Source organism: Nasonia vitripennis, chromosome 5 (assembly GCF_009193385.2).
Source record: "Nasonia vitripennis strain AsymCx chromosome 5, Nvit_psr_1.1, whole genome shotgun sequence".
In the NCBI taxonomy this organism is placed as follows: Eukaryota; Metazoa; Arthropoda; class Insecta; order Hymenoptera; family Pteromalidae; genus Nasonia; species Nasonia vitripennis.
The window spans coordinates 6964354-6987866 of NC_045761.1; the positions used below are offsets into that span (position 1 = coordinate 6964354).

The 23513-nt window shown below is 38.7% G+C and overlaps 7 protein-coding genes across 12 annotated transcripts in view; 5 read left to right on the top strand and 2 right to left on the bottom strand.

Moving 5' to 3' along the window:
* The first annotated feature begins 159 nt into the window (after positions 1–159).
* Positions 160–6300, top strand: LOC100122250 (FYVE, RhoGEF and PH domain-containing protein 1). The gene is made up of 7 exons (XM_031932604.2): positions 160–994; positions 1871–2323; positions 2659–3362; positions 3487–3692; positions 3786–4151; positions 4442–4905; positions 4986–6300. The coding sequence occupies exons 2-7, from the start codon at positions 1872–1874 to the stop codon at positions 5071–5073; spliced, it is 2280 nt and encodes a 759-aa protein (XP_031788464.1). The 5' UTR covers positions 160–994; position 1871; the 3' UTR covers positions 5074–6300.
* On the bottom strand, positions 6227–8837 carry LOC100379124 (cytochrome P450 6BD4). The gene is made up of 5 exons (XM_003424431.5): positions 7896–8837; positions 7534–7758; positions 7175–7452; positions 6922–7105; positions 6227–6496 (listed from the first exon to the last, which is right to left on the bottom strand). Exons 1-5 carry the CDS (start codon positions 8548–8550, stop codon positions 6333–6335), a joined length of 1506 nt encoding a protein of 501 aa, XP_003424479.1. The 5' UTR covers positions 8551–8837; the 3' UTR covers positions 6227–6332.
* LOC100122237 (NOP2/Sun domain family, member 5) lies at positions 8837–23424 on the bottom strand. Of its 5 annotated transcripts, none has more exons than XM_016989394.2 (7): positions 23341–23424; positions 11442–11621; positions 11212–11351; positions 10799–11066; positions 10466–10722; positions 10269–10384; positions 8837–10196 (listed from the first exon to the last, which is right to left on the bottom strand). In XM_016989394.2, exons 2-7 carry the CDS (start codon positions 11476–11478, stop codon positions 9329–9331), a joined length of 1686 nt encoding a protein of 561 aa, XP_016844883.1. In that variant the 5' UTR covers positions 11479–11621; positions 23341–23424; the 3' UTR covers positions 8837–9328. The 5 variants fall into 5 exon arrangements, with proteins under 5 accessions (XP_016844883.1, XP_016844882.1, XP_008217064.1 ...); XM_016989393.2 differs by lacking the exon at positions 23341–23424 and adding an exon at positions 13772–13901; XM_008218842.4 differs by lacking the exon at positions 23341–23424 and adding an exon at positions 11697–11877.
* On the top strand, positions 12029–16355 carry LOC100122224 (probable 28S rRNA (cytosine-C(5))-methyltransferase). Of its 2 annotated transcripts, XM_001605777.5 has the most exons (7): positions 12029–12274; positions 12350–12371; positions 12460–12602; positions 12695–12965; positions 13598–13854; positions 13936–14051; positions 14122–16355. In XM_001605777.5, exons 3-7 carry the CDS (start codon positions 12465–12467, stop codon positions 15554–15556), a joined length of 2217 nt encoding a protein of 738 aa, XP_001605827.2. In that variant the 5' UTR covers positions 12029–12274; positions 12350–12371; positions 12460–12464; the 3' UTR covers positions 15557–16355. The 2 variants fall into 2 exon arrangements, with proteins under 2 accessions (XP_001605827.2, XP_016844881.1); XM_016989392.3 differs by having other exon boundaries at positions 12029–12371.
* Positions 16546–18187, top strand: LOC100678468. The gene is made up of 2 exons (XM_003424432.4): positions 16546–16777; positions 16866–18187. Coding segments are annotated over exons 1-2 (1203 nt in total). The 5' UTR covers positions 16546–16775; the 3' UTR covers positions 18067–18187.
* Positions 20303–21707, top strand: LOC100678340. Its single transcript, XM_003424430.4, has 2 exons — positions 20303–20843; positions 20917–21707. Exons 1-2 carry the CDS (start codon positions 20310–20312, stop codon positions 21592–21594), a joined length of 1212 nt encoding a protein of 403 aa, XP_003424478.2. The 5' UTR covers positions 20303–20309; the 3' UTR covers positions 21595–21707.
* The window catches only part of LOC100122165 (echinoderm microtubule-associated protein-like CG42247), a 31661-nt gene continuing 31512 nt past the window's right edge, over positions 23365–23513 (top strand). The window contains exon 1 of the mRNA XM_008218831.3: positions 23365–23467. The gene's annotated coding sequence lies outside the window, so the exon portion shown is untranslated. The remainder of the gene's footprint in view (positions 23468–23513) is intronic.

Here is a 23513-nt window from a genome sequence, read left to right on the forward strand (position 1 = left end):
CAAACATTTCCATATCGAAGCCGCAGCAATTATACAGAATTACTGTTTACTGGCACACGCATCGGGAGTTATAGTATAAAGAGTCGAAGGCTGCAGCGCACTGCTCTCTGTCTTACCGACGTCAACACTAAAGTGGATAATCTGCCCGCTCTCTCTCTCTCTCTCTCTCTCTCTCTCTCTCTCTCTCTCTCTCTCTCTCTCTCTCTCTCTCTCTCTCTCTTTCCTGTATACCTATATCTACAGAGGCGAGAAGAAGGCACTCGAGTCTGCGACGGAGTATAGAGGCTCGAATCGAATATATCGGAGCAGAGACGGGAGCGGGGAGAGAAAAGAGCAAATAAATAAAGCAGCTACGAGGAGGTAGTGCAGTCCCTTGGGTAGGCATTATACACCTATATACGCGCAGGAGTACGTTTGTCTCGCTCTCGCTCGCAGCCGCGCGTACTCGCGCATGGAAAATCGAACGGCCAATGGGCGCGCGGAGCATCCCTCAGTGCGCGCACAGCAGCGACGGCGGCCGCATCTCACTCGTCGACCCTCTCATATACGTACTCATCTCCTGAGAGCACTGGTATATGATACATAACTATAACTTACGATCAACCAGTGTGCGCGTGTGTACGTGCGCGAGACGTCGCCCTGCAGTTACCTGGCCACAGCTGTGCGGTCTATCATTTTGTCTCGCTCGACTCGCTGATAAGAGGAGCGGCCCGTGTGCTCCAAATTAGGCGGCCCTCCCACGGCAACAACAACACGCCGTCGCCTCGGCTGACGCTGCCGCCGCGCCAGTTACGCTCGGTCGCGCCTCGCATTCAAAGCGCGCCCTCGCTTTCTCTCGATATACAACTTTGGCATACAACATTGACTCCTATCCGAGTGTCTGACTGCGTCAACTCCTCGTCAACGTTCGGGAACGAGAGCTAGTGCGCCATGCCAGGCTCAGGAGTTGCTGCTAACTCGTTCGGACAGCTGGCCCAACAAGGCCAGGCTAGAGGTGAGTTTTTCCTCTCCTCCTCCTCCTCCTCCTCCTCTTCCCAGTGCACTTTTGTCTTTCTTGCTTGTACTGATTCATTCTACTATGCTGCTGCAATCGAGTGCAAGGATCTCGTTTCGCTTTCAATAAGGATATACCGCTTTTTTCCGCACGATCTCAAAAGCTCTTGACTCTGCAGTGTCATGCTTTAACGACTGCTCTATCCGTTGTTCTCTGTCTCTGTCTTGCAGGGCTATTCACTTGTACTCTTGACATTTCATAGAGTGATTGGGACAATGAGTTCATATTAGAGTTAAGCGTCGCTGGCTGACTTTCAGGTTTTTACTCGGTTTTGTAAAGCTGAACAATCTTTGCCCGTTCTTGATTAAGCCAGTGGATTAGCCTGTTATGCAAAGTCTATTAGAGTAAAAACTTTACTGTTAATGTTTTCATACTCGTACGCTCCAGTCGTTAATATGCGCTGCCTAATTAGAGATATGTATTTACACGTTGTCAGTGTTCAATGGCATTTACACAGGGACAAGATTCAACCGATACTTGAATAGTAAATGCTTGTTTGTATGAAACTGCAGTAAAATTTAAAAACTCAGCAATACATTCGATTTTAATCTGGATCTATTATTTGCAAATGAAGTAAGTTGAGCACTTTGTTAAAATAATTTAGCTGCAGTTCATTGACTCTGAGAAGTAAGAAAAAATAATCGTACAACTGGTAACTCAGCAATGACCCAATCTAGCGTATTAGAATAATTTCTTTACCTACTGATAATTAGCATTGGAGTAGACTTTAATTTCTTTCATTTGAGCATCAATTTAATATCACCGCTGATCCTTGATTATTGTTCATTATCACTTATACAATCTATTACTAAACAGAATGCTGCGAGGTCAGTTGAAGGACTTTACATCCTGGATGGCTTGTCTTCGTCCAGAGCCATTCGAGCCCAAGATGTTTGGCTCTAAAACGAGTGGCACCAGTACTTTCTACACGGATTTACATATCACGGATGACAAGGACTCGCAACCTGCATCCGGCGAATCAGAAAAGACTGGAAATAGAAATTCACGATTGCTAGAGCAACAAAGTGCAGCTAGCGAAGATGGAAATTCACAGGATTCAGACTCGGTTGGCGGACAAGAGGAGCAAAATCAGTATCCCAGACATTCCTTCCATAGGATTGCTAGTTTTGGAGGTTTCCCCAGATTTAGGCCCTTTGTCATGTCTACAGCTTCAGCAGTGTGCACAGAAGTCAATACAACACAGGAGACATCAATTGAGTCATCTTACACAAATATGTCACACAGCGTTTTGGAATATAGAAGCAGCAGGTAAACCTTTGGCAATTTTTTTTTATTTCCTTTAGCTTATCAGTAAAAAAGTTTTGAGCATGCCATGATATACTTATTTATCAATTCATCTTTGCTTGATAATGATAGATAAAATATAATTTATTTTGTCATGAGATTATTGCATAATAAATTTTCAGAGTCATGTAGAGCATTGGTTGGAATTTATATTTTAATTACTTTGTAAACTATCATATTAAGTTGAATATTCTTTATTGCTTTTTTCTTAATCATAATAAGTGTCTGGCTTGAAATGATTCATCCGCACAGACAAAATGAACTAAAAAGCTTGTACTGAATGAGTGAATTTATTACAGATATGTGGTCCAAGAAAGTTCTTATCAAAACGATTATGCAGTTAGTGAATCAGAAAGCGACGAGGAGTCTGAAGAGACGAGATCTTCAGAAACGGATTCAGCCATTGTTGCAGATCACGTCGATGACTTACTCGCCGATCAAAGGCTGAGAGCTAGAAAGAGTTCTATAGAGGCAAAAAGAAAGAAGGCCAGGCATATCGCGGACGAACTATTGACTACCGAAAAGAAGTATGTCAACATTTTGTACCTCATCGATCAGATCTTTCAATTTCGCGTCGATCAGGAGAACAGAGCTCATCCGATGTTCCCACCGGACACAGTTCAGCAAATGTTTTCTAATATAAAGTCGATCTACAAGTTTCACAATGACTTTTTGTTGCCTCAACTGGAGACGCGGATAGAGGCGTGGGACGCAGATCCAAGAATAGGGGACATCATGAAGAACTTTGCTCCGTTTTTGAAGATGTACACGGAGTACGTGAAGAATTTCGATTACGCAATAAATCTAATAAGCACGTTGCAACAAAAGGTTCCGAGGTTTGCCGCTATTATAAATGAGATTCAAAAATTGGACGAATGCGCAAAACTTTCCTTAGCACATCACATGCTCAGTCCCATTCAGAGATTGCCGAGATATGAATTACTGTTGAAAGATTATTTAAGAAACCTTGTTAAAGATAACCCAGATTATGAAGATACCAAAAGTAAGTTGAGCTCTCGTGAAAATTAATTGAATAAAACTGATTGATAAATAAAATCGTTTAAGAAATGATAATCGTCGTATTACCATCTGTTACTAACATATTATTGATTTTTGTTTGTTTACAGAAGCCCTAGAATTAGTATCAACTGCAGCGAATCACACAAACGAAGCTATGAAGAAGATTGATAAATTCAAAAAGCTTTTGGAGATCCAAGAAAGTATTTACGATTCGACCGATCTAGTCAGTGCGACGCGTGAGCTCGTCAAAGAAGGAAGAATCGTCAAGATTTCAGCTCGAAGTGGAGATCACCAAGAAAGACACATGTTCCTAGTAAATAAATCAATATTCTATTAATTAATTAGTTTGCTGTCGTTCTTCAAAATCATCAAAATTTAATTAAATATTCAAATTATTTTAAATTAGTTTAGCGATATTCTGTTGCTGTGTTCGCTGCGACTGATACCCGGACCCTTGTACCGTTTACGCGCCAAGTTCGCTATCGAGAGCCTACAGGTGATCGAGGGCGACAACCTCGAAACCGCGAACACGTTCTATCTTCGGGGCCGAAACAAGAGCGTTGAGCTCTACACACATTCTGCCACAGAGAAGGCCGCGTGGTTGGACGCCCTATTCGAAACCATGCAGGAGATCATGCGGCGCAAAGCTAGTCTAAAAATCGGCAATGCTAACACGGCTCTCCTCAAAGCGGACGACGTCACCCGTTGCATGGTTTGCGAGGTCATATTCTCCGTTATGAAGCGCAAGCATAACTGTCGGGCTTGTGGAATCGTAAGTACAGATATACATAGGACGCTTGATTGATCTACGATTTGTTCAATAGATGCGATTCATTATTGTTAAAGACTATGAATGGGATGTGTTAGCGAAAATGAGAGAATCAATTTTCTGCGAAGTAATGACTATTTCCCGCAGTGATTCAATTTTGTCGGGTTATCCATTATCCAACAACTGCTGTACAAATAATCAATGAATAGCGAGCTTTAACGATTTAAAAAATAATTAACGAAAATTTTTAAAAAAGCAAATATTTGAACAAACAATTGAACTTTATTTTACAGGTCGTTTGTAGCAAGTGTTCGAATCAGAAACTCTTATTCGAGGACAACAAAAACATGCGAGTGTGCCGGCTCTGTCATGCGGCTCTGACCCAACCGATGAGCAAGTCAACTTCACCATCCTCACCAACAACCGGCAGCAACGGTCCGGTGCCCAGTCTGCTACAGGTGTCGGCCGCTGCAGCGTCCGTTCTATCGGGTTACCTGCTCCTCAAGACTCAGGCGAGCAAGCCCTGGACGAGGCGCTGGTTTGCTCTTCACAATGACTTTGTTCTTTATACTTTCAAGACAGAGTCAGAACGCACTGCGATGACTGCTACTCCTATGCCTGGCTTCACCGTCACCGAGGGCACGGACTTACCCGACGAAGACGCTCTCAACGCCAAGGATCGCGTGCGCGCTTTCAAGATTCATCACTCGCGGAAGTCGTATTATCTTCAAGCTTCGTCACAAACAGACAAAGAGAGGTTGGACAATTGTTCTCTTTATCTTTGGTGTTGTAACATAGATAACCGAATTGGCAACTGCAATTTTATGTTTGTTTTAGGTGGCTCAATGCATTACAATTAGCCACAAAAGCGGAACTACCTCAAGCCACGGACGAAGTCAAAGACGCACAACCAGAAAGTCAATAATACCATGCCGAAGACAAAAACTATAAAGTATTCTGCACTGTATTAAGCAACTTAGCCAATTTCCATATCGCGTAAAGAGAAGTAATGTTCAGAAAATGTAGCACATAAGTGTTGGCTAATAGTCGTATATTTAAGTATTGTTAAGTTACGTTTTTTTTTCTTTTTTAACGGCAATCATTATACAACATTATTAAATTCGTAAGTATCTGACAAATTTTTTGACGACACGTTGTGCCGTATGTATGTACAAAAAACGGAAACTACAAAAAGCATCAGTCAATTTTGTAAGTTTATACACGCGAGTATAGTTTAAGCTTATTTGTTATGCTATATACAGCGTACACGTAACTTCGAAAGTCATGCGTTACGCAGTTGAAGAGTAAAATTTTTATCTCGTCTATACAACGCCACTTTTAGAGTCTTTATATATCGTGTCCGTTTATAAATATAAAGGGATCTTTTACGACCACACAATCACCGGTCTATTGACTACCGCTGTCAGGGCGCTTGTTATTTTTGTAATATTATGTTATAATCTATTTAAATATTATATACGTCGTTTGATCAGCGAAAAGAAAGAAGAGTAACGCTAAGATAGAGTCGATAGACTGTAATTGATAGTGACTATTATTATATATAGATAGAGAAAATCGCGCTGGGTTGAGTGATTCAATGTTGAACGAGAGGCAATTGAATTTTTAGCTTTGGTGTTTTTATCAGCAGCTCGCAATTATCGAATTCTGTGATTTATGCAATAAATTCAATTCGTCCTGGTATTCATGAAATACACCGTTTTAATTTGCTTTTTTAGTTATAGCTTGCACAGGCCTATGTAAATATGAGTTTTTAATTCTATAATAAAAGAATAAAGTGAACTTTGCAGTCAATCTTTATGAAATAACAACACGCGGAATAGATCGAGAAGCATCTTTGTTCCATCAGTTGAACTTGCGTACTTTGTATTATTTTCTTCGCATTAATGAAAAGGATATTATATGTAACTTTAGAAATAGAAAACACGACTGATTAGAGATGTACAAACATTCGTTCATTGCAATTTCCAGGTGGATTTTTCCACCTAAAAAAAGAGAACAATAATATCATTTTACAATAAGACTCCTAACTTAACAATTATACAATAAACTCTTTCATAAAGTTTGACTTAAGAAGATAATCTTTATTAGAAACATGAAAAATAAAAAACTCGAGTACTGTTATTCATTTAAATATATGTACGTTTACATAATTTTAAGACTGACTCAATTTCTCTTCTTCAGCTTCACATGAATACCATCGGCAGCCGCCGTGAACACAGTGATAGGCTTCAACAATGCCTTGTCGTTTTTCTTGTCATTGGCGAGCGTATACTCGCTGAGTATCGTGATTAGGGCCATCTTCGTCATTATTAATCCAAGCCTCTGTCCTGGAAAAGTGCGCGCGTGCGTTAGATCTATATTTATACGCGCGCTTATCGGTAAAGGCGATGTATTTAAAAGCCTAGGCACACCAGCCGACGGATCGACGCCTGGTCATACGCGCTTTTCAAATATTATTCTCAAGCAGGAAGTGGCGCGGCCGATTAGATAAAAGCCCTTCAAGAGCATTATGTGAAGTGGCCGTAGATTCGAGTCGAAGCTGAATATGGATCAAAAGTACTTTGCGAGTGCTAAGTTCGTAAAATCATTGGCTAATTTTAAAGTTCTAATGCTCGACTCTGTGTAAAACAGAGCGAATTACCGCTTTAATTTTCAACTGTAAAAAAGGCTATTGCTACGCTTAGATTAAATAACGATAACATCTGTTGTAAATACAAGTTCTTATCAAATTGTTGTCTGTTCGATAGCTTACCTACGCAGGAACGAGGTCCCATGCCGAAGGCGAGCGAGGAACTTGGCAGATCAGCGGTTTCAAGTCGCGGCCTCGTTGGAATGAATTCATTTGGCTTTTCGAAATACTTGGGATCGCGATTAGTGCCGGTTACAGATATGTAAATTGGCGTCCCCTTTTGTATGGTAACATTACTTCCTGGTAACTGTAAAATTATTTGTTAATTAATATTGCTTTGAAGATAGATTGTATATAAATTGCTTTGTAGATATACCTTGTAATCTCTCACAGCCACTCTATCTACTATAGGAAGTGGTGGATACATTCTAAGAGCTTCGTTGACGACTTGATCCAAAAAAGTCATTTCATTTATCAAGTCTATGGTTAATTCTTTACCGGTTAAATGATCCTTGATTTCTTTGTAAAGGCGTTCTTCATATTCTCGATGAAGCGATAGTTCGTAGAGACTGAAAGCTATGGCTGTTGAACTAGCTTCAAATCCTGCTACATAGAACGACACTGCTTGCGAAAGAAGATTATCACCCTCGAATTCTAGAATTGTTTTAGAAAGCTTTATTAATCGTCTGAATAGCGGAAAAAAATCGTTTAATCATTATTTCGAATTTGTTATACTGTATTCTGAAATTTGTTCTCCATTTTTCAGATTGATAAAATGATCAATCATGTCGCCTCGTTTGATTCCAGTTTTTTCACGCGTATTCATTGAATCCCAAAATATTAATCTAAAATATTTGGCAGGACCAACCATGAAATTTTCTATGAATTTTATCAAACCGGGTAAAAAGAACAATATTATTAAAATTATTCCTCTTTTTGCACCTGAGAGAATTTTTTGACCTGAAAATAATAATAATAAAATGTAAAAGTGTCAAGAAGTAAAATTGGTTCAAGTTATAAAATTTTAAATTGATTTGAACTGATCTATCTATAATTATTAAGGATAAAACAAGTAGAAAACAAGGAAAATGTCATACCTGCTTCCCAGAATGAAACGTCATTATCATCAAATGAATTTGTGGAAATTCCAAAAGCCAATGAAGCAATAACATCTGTTGTATATCTACTGGAAATATCTTTCAGTTCAAGTTCTTTCCAACCATCTGATTGACTTTTTGCATTTTCAACAAACTTTAACAAAGGAGCTCCACATTCCTTTATAAGCGGAATCATTGCACGCAACTTGAAACCAGTTACACTTGGTGTAAGCTTTTGTCGAAGGTACTTCCATCGAGGCTGGTGAATTCCTAAAAGATTTACTAATCCAACCGAATCTTTTTGTGACTCTCCTCCAAAGCATCTATTTGGAAACACATCAAAATCTTTTACCATTAATTGCTTCATCAAATAAAGATCTCGAAGAAGCAATTTTGGTTCATGAAATATGTAGAATCCAATATAGGGCTCATTGAAAGCTGCCTTTTCATAGATTTCTTGGATAACTTGACCTGGAGGTTTTTTAAATGTGAAAGTGTCTTTAAAGTTGCCGAAAAATAAGTGCGTCGGAAGTGACTTCACTCCGTGACGATTCCAGTAACTCAGTCTATATTTGCAGTACAAATATAAAATAGTAATAATAAACACAAATAACAATGCAGCATTTGTTATACAATTTAAACACTCAAAAGTCATTTTGAAAAGAATTAGTAAACGTTAAATTTAATCAGTTAAAAAAAAAGAGAATAAGCACAAATCTTTTAAAAGTATCCCAGCTGTATCCACACAACTCACATGTTAGCCACTAACTGCTGGTATAAATCTTTTCACCAAGTGAGTAGTAAATGGGTTTGAACATTATCAGATAAGATAAACAGATGTGAGATAATTTTTATAATAATTCATTACTTTGTATCATTTTATTTAAGTAACAGTTATTTAATTGCGCTTAGACTTTTTTTTGGAATAATGATGAACAATATTTTAATTAGAGGAAAAAACTTACTTTATTAATTATTTTTCTAAGTATTTACAACTTAATTGCATAATCTAAAAAATTTGCAAGTCATACATATTATCTATTTTTCTGACTGAATTATTCATCATACAGGTAATGAAAACGTGATTTTTTCAAAACAAAAAAAAATAATATTGAAATAGCAGTTTTTAGTCCTGACACTAATGATATGAAACTGTTGTACAATCAATATTTTTGTTTATACAATACGTGATTGACATATTGATTGCTTCAGCAAGAAAGTTTCAGAAATATTACTTTTATCAAATATTAAAACTAGGTAAAATATTTTGAAAACGCGCTAAATCTTCAACTTTATTATTACAGACTTGCGGAATTTTCTTAATTTTTTGTCTGCATTATATACTTAGTATACCAAATTATAGTAACAAAATAGAAAGTTTTAAAAACTATAAAATATCTTCATACATCTATAAAACTTTATACATAGCAGACTTATGGATATAATTGACTTTGAGTTATTGTATGCATTTCTTCATTACATACAGGTGGTGTATTTGTATTATTTATTGTTGCAGAACTAGTAGCAACATTAGTGTTTTTATGCAAAATAAATCTTTGTTCCCTCTGCTGCCTAAATTTTTTATTCATTTTTTGGTTTTTGTTCTTTATGGTTTTAGCGTGTTGTTTTTTTATTAACTGTTCAATTATTGGGGCTTTATTTTTGGGAATTAATTTTTCAACAACTCTTCCACGAGGATTTACTGTCTTAACTTTCTCCAATTCATTTATATCGTAGACAGCACCTGCTCTTCTAAGCTTTTTTGAATACGGGGGTATTGGTACGTCGAAATTTCTTTCAAATACTGCTACAAAGTAACCTTGACAAAGGTCATATTCTGGTACAATACGTAAACATTTTCCTCCACAAATATTTCCTGGTTGACTCATACTTTCCCATTCATTCCATAACATTTTCTTAATATCTAATAATGTGAATGAATCGCCAACTTCCTTCATTACTTGCTCTATGATTTCTTCACCTTCTTCTGAGTATAATGAACATATTGTATAAACAACTCGTTTCACATTTGGAAATTGTTGGAGTGCAGATCTTAACATTGTGTTTGAAACAAACTGTCTACGCATTAGACCAACTTTTTTCATTCTGGCACCAACAGCATAGAATATACCAGAATATGTAGAACTAGGTTCGACTAAAATATATTTCACATCTGCATAAGCAGAATAATCCATACTAATAAAGTCTTCTTTTAAAATTCTTGCATTGGTTTCTGTTAAACCCAATAAATCAATCATTTTTTTAACTCTTAGAGGATGAATATCGTTTGCATAAATTAATCTGGAAAAGTAAGAAAATGCTGCAGGTTCAAGAAAGCTATTAAAAATAAAAATAAATGTTTGAGTTGCCTACCCAGTATTATTCATAATATTGGCGAGATGATTTGTCTTTATTCCAGGTGCAGCACATGCATCAAATACAACTGAATCTGGTTTTGGATTTAATAAAAAACTAGAAAGACAGCTTCCCTGTAAAATAAGCAACCAAATTATATGTATAGTAATGCTTGCAAATATACATATATCTATTTTAGTTTACGTTATAAGCACCTTGTCTTGGTAAAGAAACTTTCCCTTGATATAACCAGGGTGATTGTAGAATAGTGTTCCTGGTGGAAACGCCAAGAGCTCAGAAATATGATAATCTCTAATGAAATCCCTTTCACCTAAGCGTTGTAGCACTGATAAATATTCTGAATATGAATTACATCGGGGTAAAAGATTCCAACCTTCTTTATAGAAAGCATTAAGTGTATCTTCAATTGATATGGTTAAGGTGTTAATACGAATGTACACTGGTAAGTTAGCTGTAATAATAACTTATTAATACTGTGTAATGAATCAAAACATTTTAGAACAGGATTAATTGGTTTAGGTACTTACGATTTTTATTTTCAATAGGATTACAAATGTCTCTGGCCTGTATATAGGCTTCTCGTAAATCATCTTCGTAAAACTTGATAGCCTCGACTTTTTGATTACCAGACATCAAAAACTGCCTACCCCATAAGAGTTCAGTAATCATTACTTTTGCTTCATATGGATTTAAAGCAGATTTTTTCTTAAGTATTTCTAATTTTGCTATGAGAAAATTTAGCTCTTCATCATGCCGTTGTGTTAACTCTGCCAAGTTGTACATTTTCTTAAATACCTGCAATAACAAAGTTATCAAAATTAAAAATTTTAAATTAATGATAAGCATAACTTTGGAAAATAAAAAGTACAAGGATAATGAATTATTAACCGATTTCAAGAACAGACTAAGTTTTGTTTGAATTTTAAAAGAATTAAATTACCAATTTTCTTCTTTCATCAAGTGTTTCATTCAAGGGTATTCCTTGTTTGTCTAATAGCATTAAAGCCTTTGCAGTTAACTTATATAGGTCTGGAAATGGCTTTTTGTACTTCCATTGTTTGTATTTAATATAACCAGTCTCTGAATAAAAAAAATCAATCATTTTTTTACACTGTAAATCTATCAACTTTTCCACTAACAAAATCTAATTACAAAAGTATTTTTGCTTACTATTTTGAGGAAGCATTGGAAGATTTTTGGGTGGCATAGTTGCTTAAATTTTTAATCGGATCGTTCTATTTTGATATCCTATCCTTGAGTTTGGCTAAGTAAATTTGACCGATGTATAATGTATTTGAACTATATATTTCAATAATCAATTCTGTTTTTGTACACACATATCCATCTAACCTGTAAGAAGGATCATACTTTATAAATTTTAACCAATTTAAGAAAAATAATTTTTCAAACACTTTCTTCACTTGCCATTACTGATTCACATTTTTTAGAACTCGTTTGTTTGCAGTAAACCGATTTTATAAACAAAATATTCAAGCAAAGTTGCAAAAATCTGCACTATATAGTAAAGTAAAGGTGACTATATATATATATAGCGTCCGATATCTCGCGAAATACACCCGGCGTATCGACCAATCGACCAGTTTAAAAGTTTGATGTTCGCATAAATTTCTATCCTATCATAATCTGGTCAAGTACTTTTTTTTTAAATTATTTAATCAATATTTTATAAATTCCGTTCATGATATATTATTTATTTTTTCATTTCAATATATACGGGCACGATACCCTTAACAAATTAACTTAACTAATTAATCAACTCATATATAGGTACTTAAAGTCGTGCGAGTAATCATTTAAAAAAAATATAATTATACATATTTGATTAGCGATCACAAACTCAAATAAGATCAATCTCGACCTCATCAGGCCCTTATCAGGCCTCTTTGCAAGGCTTCTCAGTATGTCTCTCAGTTAAAAATTGTATGTAAGTTTATCACGTTGGCTATCCTAAAATTTCTAACCTACCAAAGAAAGGGATTACGGTAATATTTATCTCATCACGTGCATTTACGAATGTGTGTTGTGAAATTATATTAAATTAATTAATTTTTCCATAGAATGGTACATTTTTTACTGAAAGTAAGAACATTTTTAAATTGTTTATTTAATGCCATTACCTTGCGGGTAAAAATGAAAAAGTGAAAGTAATGGTTTGACATTTTTTTAGGGCCAATGAATTGTAATATGTCCACAACGTTTGTTCACTCTGTAAAAGTCCCAAGAATTTACAAAGAGTGTGCGAGCACTGTAAAGAAGGTTCTGGCGGATGGTGCAAGTTTCAAAACTTTGGTTTTCAAGCAGAATCATCCCGTAAGTCCTGCCTTATTAATGATTTTGAAATAATTGAGGAAATTAGTGCTCAGACATTGTGTGTAATGCATTAATATAATGTTGCAACATAGAATGTCCAAGGGATCTACGCATTGGTGTCAGAGACTTTGCATCATTGCAAAGAATTACAGTCAATAATTGATCAGACTGAAATTCTCATTGAAAATCCTCGCTTTGATCCATGGTTGGCGAGGGTTCTGATAACAGAACTATTATGGGGCAAGAAAGTTTTGAAATCAGAAGCCAAACCCATATTGACTGTTCTGAATTATAAAGAAAAATTACAGCAGGCATTAGTGCAAAATCCCGATGCTGCTGTAGATCCCTGTGACAAGAAAAAAGGTAATTGTTATAACATCTTTATTTATTTTGCAGATAAAGTGCTCTTTTTAAATCCAATGGTTCTAATCATTCGTAATAACAGAATTCAATCAAGAAGACACTATAAGATAAAGAGTTTGCTATCTTACGTTGTGCCTAAGGATAAAAAGGCATTAGTTACTGAAAAAGACAGGGAATCATCATTCATTATGTCGAAAATTTCAGAAGTTATAGGGACCTTTTTCCTGTATAGTTTAGCTATGTTCACATTGCCATTTATAGCCTTTTTTAGTGCGAGGCATTTAATGGTAACAAAATTTGACACTGATTTGTTTACTACAAACTGTATATCTGTGTTAGCCTCAGTCGTTGTTGTTAACACAATCATAGGTGTTTATGCTTATAAAGCTCTACATGAACCTGAAGAGCAAAGCGAGACTTCAAAACCTGCTGAAGATTCTGACTCAGCTGATGATGCTAATAAAAAAGTGGATTAAATTTCGAGGATCAAACAAAAAACTTAAAATTTTTGCTCAAGCATATATTGCTTGCAGATCTAATTGGATTAATGAATTAATTTTAAGCAGTTAACATCAATAAACCTTTTTTTTGTACTAAACAAACATTTTATTATTTTAAACTAAATCTTCCAGTGAAATTACCACGATATGTGCGTGTTAATACTCTACTAACAAGTATCGATGAAGCATTAAGTGCATTTGCTGAAGATGGATGGAGACTTCTACCTCGGTGTTATAGCTACACCTCCCATTTAAAGACTATATCAAACATGGGATATGATAATTTTATTCAAGATTTTCACATACCTGAAGTATTAATATTTCCACCTGGTACTAAATTTCATGATCATCCTGGGTATCTAAGTGGGAAATTGCTGCTACAAGATAAGGTATTGCAACAGTCAAACTAAATTTTTTTAACTTCTTATTTTTTTACTGATTACTGATTATTTGAATCCGTTAAATTATAGGCTAGCTGTCTTCCAGCATTCTTGTTAAATCCAAAGCCCAATTCTGAAGTCATGGACATGTGCTCTGCTCCTGGAATGAAAACAACTCATCTAGCAGCTGTCATTAATAACGAAGGGTAAATTTAACAAAATTGAAACAGGATAAAAATTTTGGAGTTAAAATAATGAGAGTGAAATATTTTACAGGAAAATTTATGCTATAGAAATGAAGGATACAAGATACAGAACCTTATGCGACTTTGTCACTAATGCTAATGCAAGCTGCGTGGAAACCATTCAAGCAGATGCTTTAACGATATCTCCAGAATTCTATCCAAATATAGAGTATATTTTGGTAGATCCAAGTTGCTCAGGTTCTGGAATGGTGGATAGAATCGAAATCAGAAAAGAAGATCAAAATAATTTGTACAATAGATTAGGTAAACTGCAGTCATTGCAGTCAATGATTCTCAACCATGCTCTTAAATTTCCAAATGCCAAGAGAGTCGTTTACAGTACATGCTCGATTTATCCAGAAGAAAATGAGTGTGTGGTTGATGAAGCAATGACTAAATTTGGGGACATATACAACCTTGTTGACTTGAAAAGAAAATTAAAAAATGAATGGATTAGTTTTGGGTCAGCGGAATACAGTTATTATGGTGATAAATGCCTGTATGCACGACCAGAAGTGGATCATTGCAGCGGATTTTTTTTAGCAGTATTTCAAAGAAAACCCAAGTCATCAGAATCAGAAGAAGGTCTAAATGCTAAAGAAGAAAATGCAACTTTGGAGCAAGCATATGACAATCATGCTAAAAATCCTTCCAATGGGTATCATGAACAAGAAGTTCAGAATATTAAATCAGAAGAAATCGCAACAGTACAAGATGATCAATCAAAGAAGAAGAAGAAAAAAAGAAAAATTGATTTAGAAGGAATAGAAGATCCATCAAACGAATGTCAACCTCAGCATGAAACAATTGTTATATCAGAAGAGGACATGAAAGTAGAGGAAGTTAAACCAAAGAAAAAGAAGAAAGAAAGGAAAATTGATTCAGTAATGTTAGAAGATCATGAACATCAATCTCAGCATGAGGTAACTGTTGAATCCAAAGAGAATACAAAATTAGAGAAAGTTGAATCAAAGAAGAAGAAGAAGAAGAAAGAAAAAAACATTGATGATACAGAAGAAATTCAAGACTCTACATACAAACATCGACCTCAGCATGAAATGATTATTGATTCTAAAGCAAGTTTAGACGAGCAGGAAGTTGAATCAAAGAAGAAGAAAAAGAAGAAAGATAAAACAACGAACTTACAAACAATTGAAAATACCTCATATGAACATGAAACGATTGTTAAATCAGAAGAAAACCTACAAGCGCAGGAAGACGAACCAAAGAAGAAGAAGAAGAAAGATAAAGAAATCGATTCTGAAGAAAAAGTTCTTCAACATGATAACCAATCCTTGCATGAAATAATTGACGGATCGAATGAAGCTAAATCAAAGAGAAAAAAACATAAAACGAAAGAAACTGATCAAACCATCGAGGTAAACGAACCATTCGACGAAACTTCTGTAAAAGAGAAGAAAAAAAAGAAGAAAGACAAACGTGAAGTAGAGACGGAAAAACAATGATACTGAGCATTAAAAAACGTCATTAATCATTCCTAAGAAAATGCATTATATCGTGATAAAGCACAAAACAGGCCACTGCGCCGTTGCTCTAATACGTGACGTGCAAGCGCGGGTTATGTGTGTGTGTGTGTGTGTATGAACTCTGTAATATTCCCGCATAATAATTTCGCAGCCATTCGCCGTCCTTTTTTTAAATAGCGGGCTTATCGCGAGTGTGCAAAACACGCGACTCTCGAGAAAACTTGCGATCCTTTTTTTTCTGCCACATCTACGATAATCCTTGCGCCGATATGAAACTTCTAAGTATTTAGTTGCTGCTCCAAGAGAGTTCGTGCGAATTATTTTTAGAATGTCAATATGCAAACTCTTGACTTTCAAGCGCGTGGGAATTAGTATAAATATTTTATGCAGCCTATCGCCAAACAAAGCTCATACGCACGTATACTTGTAAAGGTAGATCTTAAGGTTATATTTTTGACGTTTGTAAGATTTTGTTAATCTATGAAACCATGATCTACTGTTTTCACACAGTACTTAAGAATCAGAAATCTGTATATTCACGTAATTTCAAATGATTATTGTTATGTAGTTTTTTACGTAACTCCAGTTGTTTTTTTTTACCACAATTTTGCAATAAATTTTGAAGATAAAGGGACTTTTTTTCAAAGAGTAATGAGACAATGTATATACATATAAATATACATTATTATCATTATATCCAAGGAAGATTAGGACGGAAAAATGTTTTTTTAACAATTCAGATGTATTTACGATTTAGGAAATAAAAAAGTTCGACAAATTTTCTGTCCTAGTCTTCTCTTTACTACCTTATATTTGGGCAAATTTTTCGTAATTTGTTGAAATAATGTACTAAACGTTGTTTGTATAAAAACATTTTAATAAACATTTTCTAATTAAAAACAGAGTGTATTTACTGTTCCAATAATACTTGAAATTCATAAATAAGTAATTAATTTTCCTTTGTCGTGAAATTCGAAAAACCCCCTACTCCGATGGCGCAAATATGTATATTATAGCTTAGTGGACCTTACATTTCAAAAATCTAGTCCACGCGTTAGTTATAAATCAAAATCGAAGTAAGGAGGTCCCACAGACAAGTAGTCATTTACTCTCGCGTACGAATTTTTAATTGCCACGACAAACTTCCGAGTTCTGCAACACAGTTTTATTCATTGACCATAAAGCTGCATAACACGTAATGTAAGTATATCGCTTATGACGCAAAACTATTTTGAAATTTGTGAGTCGTTGGAGTAAATGTATTAACAGTCAGAACAATGTATTACAGGAACCCACCGAAGACGGAGGGGAAGGAGAATGTCCCATGTTGCCAGCGTGGTGATGGCCAAACATTTCCCACCTCGGTAGTGCTTTCCTCCTTCAGTGTGACTGATAATTATAAAGAAATTGACGACATCAGGATCTCCAATAAGAAGATCACATTACTCCAAGAGCCGAACGAATCTCTGTCATTGAGTTGCCAAATCCATCACGATGGTTTTGTTAAAACCGGATCATTGTACGTCTTTAATCTACAATTATCATTCGATAACGCTCTCCATCACATACCGCAGTCTTACTGCTACGACATAAGCCTGATGGCAATGGTATCCAAGCGCGGCATTGTTTTCCACGTGCCCTTGTCGACGGACAGGCTGATTCGCAAGGAAAACAAAATATCTTCGTACGTAAACTTTTTCCTGAATACCGACGACATCGATTCAAGCCGAGATTATCACATGTGCTGCAGCATTAATCGTATCAATTTAGCGACATCGAGTGCAGATCCGGAATTAACCCTCGGCGAGGCACTGCTGCAGCAACAGCACTGCGTCCTCCCCAACGTGCGTTTCCAGGTGGATAACTACGAGTTGAACGCGCACCGCTCGGTTCTCGCGCAGTACAGCTCGGTATTTTACGACATGTTCTCGCGAAAAGATTCCGCGGAGAGCCGCACCGGAGTGGTGGAGATCCACGACTTCGAGGCACCGGAGATGCGGGCGATGCTGCACTACCTCTACACTGGTCGCACGAACGGCTTTATCTCCGAGTTTCCGGTGAAGCTGATGAAGGTGGCGCACGAGTACAAAATCACCGGACTGATTGCCAAGTGCCAGGAGGCCATGATGTTCCGGATGAGACAGGACAACGTCGTCGAGTTCCTCGAGCTGGCGAAGTTGTGCGAATTGGAAGAATTGAAACGCAACGCCATGGCCTTCATCGCTAAGCACGAGGAGGAAATGCTCAGAGATCCGAGCTATCTGGTTTTTCTGCAACGCGACTTGAGCGTCGACACTCTCGCCCACACGCTTAAGGCCATCGCTAAGCACGGCGAGTTGTCGAGCATTAAAGATAAGACATTTGAGTTCGCGAAGGAAAACCGCGCGGAGTTAGCGGAAAACGAGGATTATTTAGGTCTGTTCGAGTCTCATCCGCGGTTCATGAAGGAAATGTTTGTTTACATGAATCGTAAACGAGCGAATAAATGATGTATCTGATGAATCTATTGCTGGAATTTTATTACTTGAATATTAACTCTTATTGCGTTACTTTTGTACAGGTTCTCTTTCTTCTATGATTAGGCGATTTGAATAAAAGTTTTACATTGCAGTGTACGTGTTTTTTTATCTTTACACATAGAGAGGTTGTTCAATTAAAGCATTTTATACTTTCTGGAATTTCAAATGATTAGTGATACCGCACTGGTTTTCTAACGAATTATTATAGACAGGTAGCAGTTTAGCAAGTGCTGCCAACCTGATTCGGCCTTTGCTGGCAGGCTGCACCTGGCCTCAAAAGCCAAATTACTTTGTCAGCACTGACCATGATTCGGCCAAAATAAGCGACAAGAAGAGGAGGGATAGAGATGCGCACAGTTGGGCCTTTAGCCTGAACGACGCGTCGACCTTCCACTAGAGGGAGCGAATGCATGGCGTCCGTTAGGGCTGCTCAAAGTGAAAAATCTAGTCAAAGTTTAGTGGCATTCGAACGCTTAGAGTAAGAAGTACTCATCTACAATAAAGTTCAGAGCTCTACAGTGTATTTTATTCATTCGATTAAATTCAAACAGTGACCATGGATACCGTTGCAACGTGTAGAATTCTAGAAATAATGAAGAATAAGACGAAGCCTACGAAAAAGTCAGCCGACAACTGCACTGATTGTCACGAAGGAGGCTTCCCTTTGGTTGCCTTGAAAACAGAACATAACTTTGTTTCTTGGGAATTTGTATGCCCCCGCAAAGTGACCTTAAAGGAATTCCCTAAAGAGTCTCTCATTCTGGATTTTAAAAGAAATCATTGCAACGAATACAGTCTGATTATACAATTCGAGAATAAACTTCACGAAGTTTCAGAGGACTACTACTACGAAATAAACCTAAGGGTGCATTATAGTCAAGACAAGAGATTGTACCACGTGCCGATGTTTTCCTTTACAGAGTTGCGTGGAACGGACAGCGTAATCTTCGAAGACTTTCAACTCGATATCCGGGTAAATTCGACCGGGTTTACCAACATAGTGACTTACAACAACATCTTCTGTCTGCAACGTGCTAAACCGCTGCACATATGTTGCAGCATCAGACGGTCCAACACGATATTCAAGAACTCTGAACTTCCACGAGACGAGCTACTACGAGAGGATCTCCTCAGCGATGTATGTCTCAAGGTAAAGGATCGGGAATTCCAAGTACACCGGGCGATTCTCGCACTGCACAGCTCGGTGTTCCGGGCCATGTTCTCGCACGCGGTGACGTCGGAGAGCCGCACCGGACTCGTGGAGATCAACGATATCGAGGCACCGGTTCTCGAGGAGATGCTGCGCTACATCTACACGGGCAACTTGAACGAAGATGGTCCCAAGTTTCCGGTGAAGCTGCTCAAGGCAGCTCACAAGTACGACATCGACGGACTAGTGTCCAGGTGCGAGGAGGCTTTGTTGTTCAAGATTAGGTTCACCAACGTCGTCGAGTTCCTCGACCTGGCGAACCTCTACGATTTGAAAACATTGAAGCGCGGCGCCATAAGCTTCATTAGTAAACACGAGAAGGAAATAATCATGGACCCAATTTACCAGGAGTTTCTGCGTCGCGATCTAAACATGGACACGTTCGTCAACACGCTCAAGCTCTGCGCCAAGTACGAGCTTCCGGAAGTCAAGGCTGCGGCATTGGAGTTCGTCAAGCGACGTGGCAAGGAGATCTTGAACCACGAAGAGTATCTGAAACTGTTACAGACCCACTCGGACTTCACGCAGGAAATGTTGTTTTTTATGCATCAGAGTGTGCAATAAATAGACTTTTGACGACAGAAACCAACGGAAGAAAGAAATATGACATAAGATTGTGTAAATAATTAAATTTTTCGTACTTTTATAATCAATTCCAATTGACGATTGTGTGGGTCGTCAAAAATTTCGTACTTTTATAATCAGCGTTCCAATCAGTGAACGCTTTAAATAAATAATATTTTATACTCGCAAATATTAACGCTTTATCTACTTTCCTCCCACTACCTAAGCCTGCGACAAAAATACTTTACACTAATAAAATTTTAAAGTACTAGATCTATTGTATTTCCTTGATCGAAAAGAATTGCTTTGCTTTTGCACAGTTGATCAATTTTCAAACTAGTCTCACGCACGGCATTCAAATAGCTATACAGATGGCAGCAACTCAATATTCTCCGCGAAAATACATCAGCGCTGCTGCTTCACCGCTAGCATCGCGTCCATGACACAAGTGCCCGTTCGCCAGCTGATCCGAGACAGCATGACGGAGCCGTGTAACAGTGCTGGTCTCTCCGAATCGTCCTCGAAGCCGTACACCTGGCTGGTCTACGACGACGAGTCGGTGAACGACGCCTGCGTGGCTTTCGCCCTACCAGGGATCGCCTTGAGGCAGGAACCGAGCGAGAGCCTGGAGCTCGAGTACACGAGTCGCTACTACTGCGACGTCGACGACGAGCATCACCTGAACAAGTACAGCCTGCGTCTGGTGTTCCGCAACAACCTGCACGAACTAACCCGAGACTACGGTTACGAGGTCGTCGGCAGCGCGCTGCTACCACCTCGAGATGCGACCGACGACGAGGCTGCCGTTACCGAGAGGCCGTATCACCAGCTGCTGTTCGCGCACAGGAGACGGAGACTGGCCGCGAGTATCGAGATCAAGGAGATCTTCAGTGTGAGGAGGTCGAGATTGCTGCACCTGTGCTTCGGTATTCGCAGGTTCAGGGATCGAGGCGACCAGGATGTGGAGGAGCCAGTAGGCACGATTGAAAAGAAGACTCTATACTTTTGAATTTCTCGCCTGAATACGACATTATTTTGTTTTTTAGTCCGAGCCACACGCGGTGATGCTCCTTCGAACCGGCCTCTACAGCGATGTCAAGCTCAAGGTCAACGGCCGCGTCTTCCCCGTACACAAGCACCTGCTGAGCTCGCGCAGTCCAGTGTTCCGGGCGATGTTCGGCCACGGCGAGGTCTTCCCGGAGAATCGCGCGAACGGTTGCGTCGTCATCGACGACCTCGATCCCGAAGTGGTCGAACAGCTCCTCGTCCACGTCTACACCGGCGAAGCTCCAAAGCTCGCCTCGATGTCGCGTCAGCTGTTTGAAGCGGCGCACAGGTACGAAATTGCGGAGCTACGCCGAGCTTGCGAGGAGTTCTTCGTGTTCGGTCTGAGCCGGGACAACGTCATCGAGATCCTCGACATGGCAGGTCTGTACGAGCTGAAGGAGCTGCGCCAGAGGGCGCTGGAATTCGTCAGAACCCACGAGACGGAAATGACGACGGAGCAGAGCTTTCGAAGCTTTCTCTGCAGAGATTTGCGGATCGACGGCGTCGCGGACACTCTGAGGATGTGCGCTAAGTACGGGATGGAGGAGGTCAAGGCCAAGGTGATGGAATTCGTTAAAGAGCACAGTAGAGAGCTGGCCGAGAGCGAAGGGTTCTTGGGGCTTTTTCGTACACATCCGGATCTGATGAGGGAAATCTTTGTCTATGTGCACAGATGATGTGAAAGAAAGTGTTTGTTTCCATGTCACACTATATCTTAAGTATAATACGTTTTTGTAAACATTGCAAACAAAATTTCTGAATAAATGAGGAATATATAGTTTTTGAATGATTCAAAGTCGTTATTATTAAAGTCAAGTGTATATTTAGCGGATAATTCGTGCTAAGCTAATTATAGAGATTCTCTAACGCTGAGTCGAGAGATGCGCGATATGGTACTTTAAACATCTCGTGTGCACATAAGTATATGAGAGCTAGTGACATCTGTTGGCATCGCAAGCTTGTCCGAGCTTTATCGTTCAAAGATAATATCAGCGCATAGCAATAGATTTACACATTCGCCTTTCTAAAAATTCAATTTAACTATCACACGAGTTAATGCAAGACTCCAACCATTACGTATGCGTTTAATTTTTCAACCTTATCTCAATAATAGCTGCGACGAAAGCTCGTTTACATAAAGCTATTCTTTATTTCTGCCTAGTCTCTACATATTCGTGATCAAATAAATAGCCGATTAAGAAAAAAAAATTGCAGCAGCGGTAACAATCTAATCCAACGTTTCGCCAATTATATATCTACAAAATCCGCAAATGACACTCCCACGGAGCTGCTTGCGTCAAGCCGTACTCAGCCTCAGAGGAAAGCTCTCTCTCTCTCTCTCTCTCTCTTGGTAGTGGCACTCTGAGACGGTCTAAGCGAGACTTCGATCGAGCGGCCATTCCGGAAGTCGGGCATCCACACACGCGACGCCGCGACGGCCAATCGTCGAGCTTTCAGCGAGCTTGCGGGCTGCGCCGCGAATTAAATGCAACGATCCCGGGCTGCGACTGGCCGTTACCGGATGTTTACTGGGCTAGTATAGCTCTTGCCTAGGGGTGGGTGTGTGAGCTTTTTTTGGAACCGATGATTTTGGTAGAGAAAAAATTCGTTAACTATTCGAGCTTATTAACGAAATCAGACGTGTCCCGCTGACTTTTTTTGTTCGGATAACGGAACCTATTCACGCTTTTATACGATTAAACGAAAACATTTTATCGTATAAGCTGCAAGTTGATACATATCATTGACTGAGGCGAGTTTCCCAGTGATTAATTAATACAAAGGTGTCAGCGTCAAGGGCCGTTTCCAAAAGTCCAAGAAATCTCGAATTTTTTGACGGGCGATCAATCTACGAGCAAACGAGGTCCTTCTGCGTTATTTCCCTCGTTAAGATTCGACATCGAACTCGCTCTAGCGCATATGATTAGCCAGCCATCGGTAAAACGAATCCATCGGGGACAGAACTGCAGCGTCACAAAGCATTCGGATACGCATATTTATGTACACGATTAGTAGCGTAATGATCTTATCGCTGGAGAGGGAAATGCGTCCCTTTTTCTTCAGTCTCGGAAAGCATAAGCGGCTGTATGCTACGAGGTATCATATGCGTTGGATATCACGAGGCTATAAATCTGTCTTTTGCTACGTCTCCCTCCGAGGTCCGAGTCATCGTTTCTATATCGTTTCTTATGGTTATACTATGCATATAAGTAGTGGTGCATCGAGGGGGTGCGATTACGAATCCAAATTGATTCGTTAGCGAACTTTGCTCGCGATTACGACTTGGGCATAGCTGTGCAAAAAACGCTTCTCATCTCAAGTAACGAACCATCAGCAAACCTAACCTCTCCAAGCCCTCGCGATCGTCCGACACAATCGGCGCCCTCGCGCGAAAACAAAAAAAAAACAAAAAAGAATCTCACCTGCTCACGACTGCATATCAACACCCCCGCAGCAGCAGCTCACACGTAAGTATGTACATACACAGCTATACTTTTACAAGACTCCCGGACCTCGGCGCACCCATAATCCACTCACATACCTACCGATGTAAGTATATATTCGCGCAACAAGTTCGTTGCCGGCCTGGCGGCGC

Bases quoted from the DNA above. Each gene is read 5' to 3' on its own strand.
- LOC100379124 (XM_003424431.5), bottom strand. From the start codon at position 8,550: ATGACTTTTGAGTGTTTAAATTGTATAACAAATGCTGCATTGTTATTT. The intron at 7,453-7,533 runs GTATAACAAATT...AAACAATTCTAG, and splicing joins AGAACAAATTTCAGAATACA to AATTCGAGGGTGATAATCTT. The intron at 6,497-6,921 runs GTAAGCTATCGA...GCACTTTTCCAG, and splicing joins GGGACCTCGTTCCTGCGTAG to GACAGAGGCTTGGATTAATA.
- LOC100678340 (XM_003424430.4), top strand. From the start codon at position 20,310: ATGACACAAGTGCCCGTTCGCCAGCTGATCCGAGACAGCATGACGGAG. The intron at 20,844-20,916 runs GTAGGCACGATT...TTTGTTTTTTAG, and splicing joins ACCAGGATGTGGAGGAGCCA to TCCGAGCCACACGCGGTGAT.
- LOC100122224 (XM_016989392.3), top strand. From the start codon at position 12,465: ATGAATTGTAATATGTCCACAACGTTTGTTCACTCTGTAAAAGTCCCA. The intron at 12,603-12,694 runs GTAAGTCCTGCC...GTTGCAACATAG, and splicing joins TTTTCAAGCAGAATCATCCC to AATGTCCAAGGGATCTACGC. The intron at 13,855-13,935 runs GTATTGCAACAG...GTTAAATTATAG, and splicing joins AATTGCTGCTACAAGATAAG to GCTAGCTGTCTTCCAGCATT.
- LOC100122237 (XM_016989394.2), bottom strand. From the start codon at position 11,478: ATGCCACCCAAAAATCTTCCAATGCTTCCTCAAAATA. The intron at 10,385-10,465 runs GTGCTTATAACG...CTTATTTTACAG, and splicing joins AGTTTCTTTACCAAGACAAG to GGAAGCTGTCTTTCTAGTTT. The intron at 10,197-10,268 runs GTAGGCAACTCA...TTACTTTTCCAG, and splicing joins AATATTATGAATAATACTGG to ATTAATTTATGCAAACGATA.
- LOC100122250 (XM_031932604.2), top strand. From the start codon at position 1,872: ATGCTGCGAGGTCAGTTGAAGGACTTTACATCCTGGATGGCTTGTCTT. The intron at 2,324-2,658 runs GTAAACCTTTGG...AATTTATTACAG, and splicing joins TTGGAATATAGAAGCAGCAG to ATATGTGGTCCAAGAAAGTT. The intron at 4,152-4,441 runs GTAAGTACAGAT...TTTATTTTACAG, and splicing joins ACTGTCGGGCTTGTGGAATC to GTCGTTTGTAGCAAGTGTTC.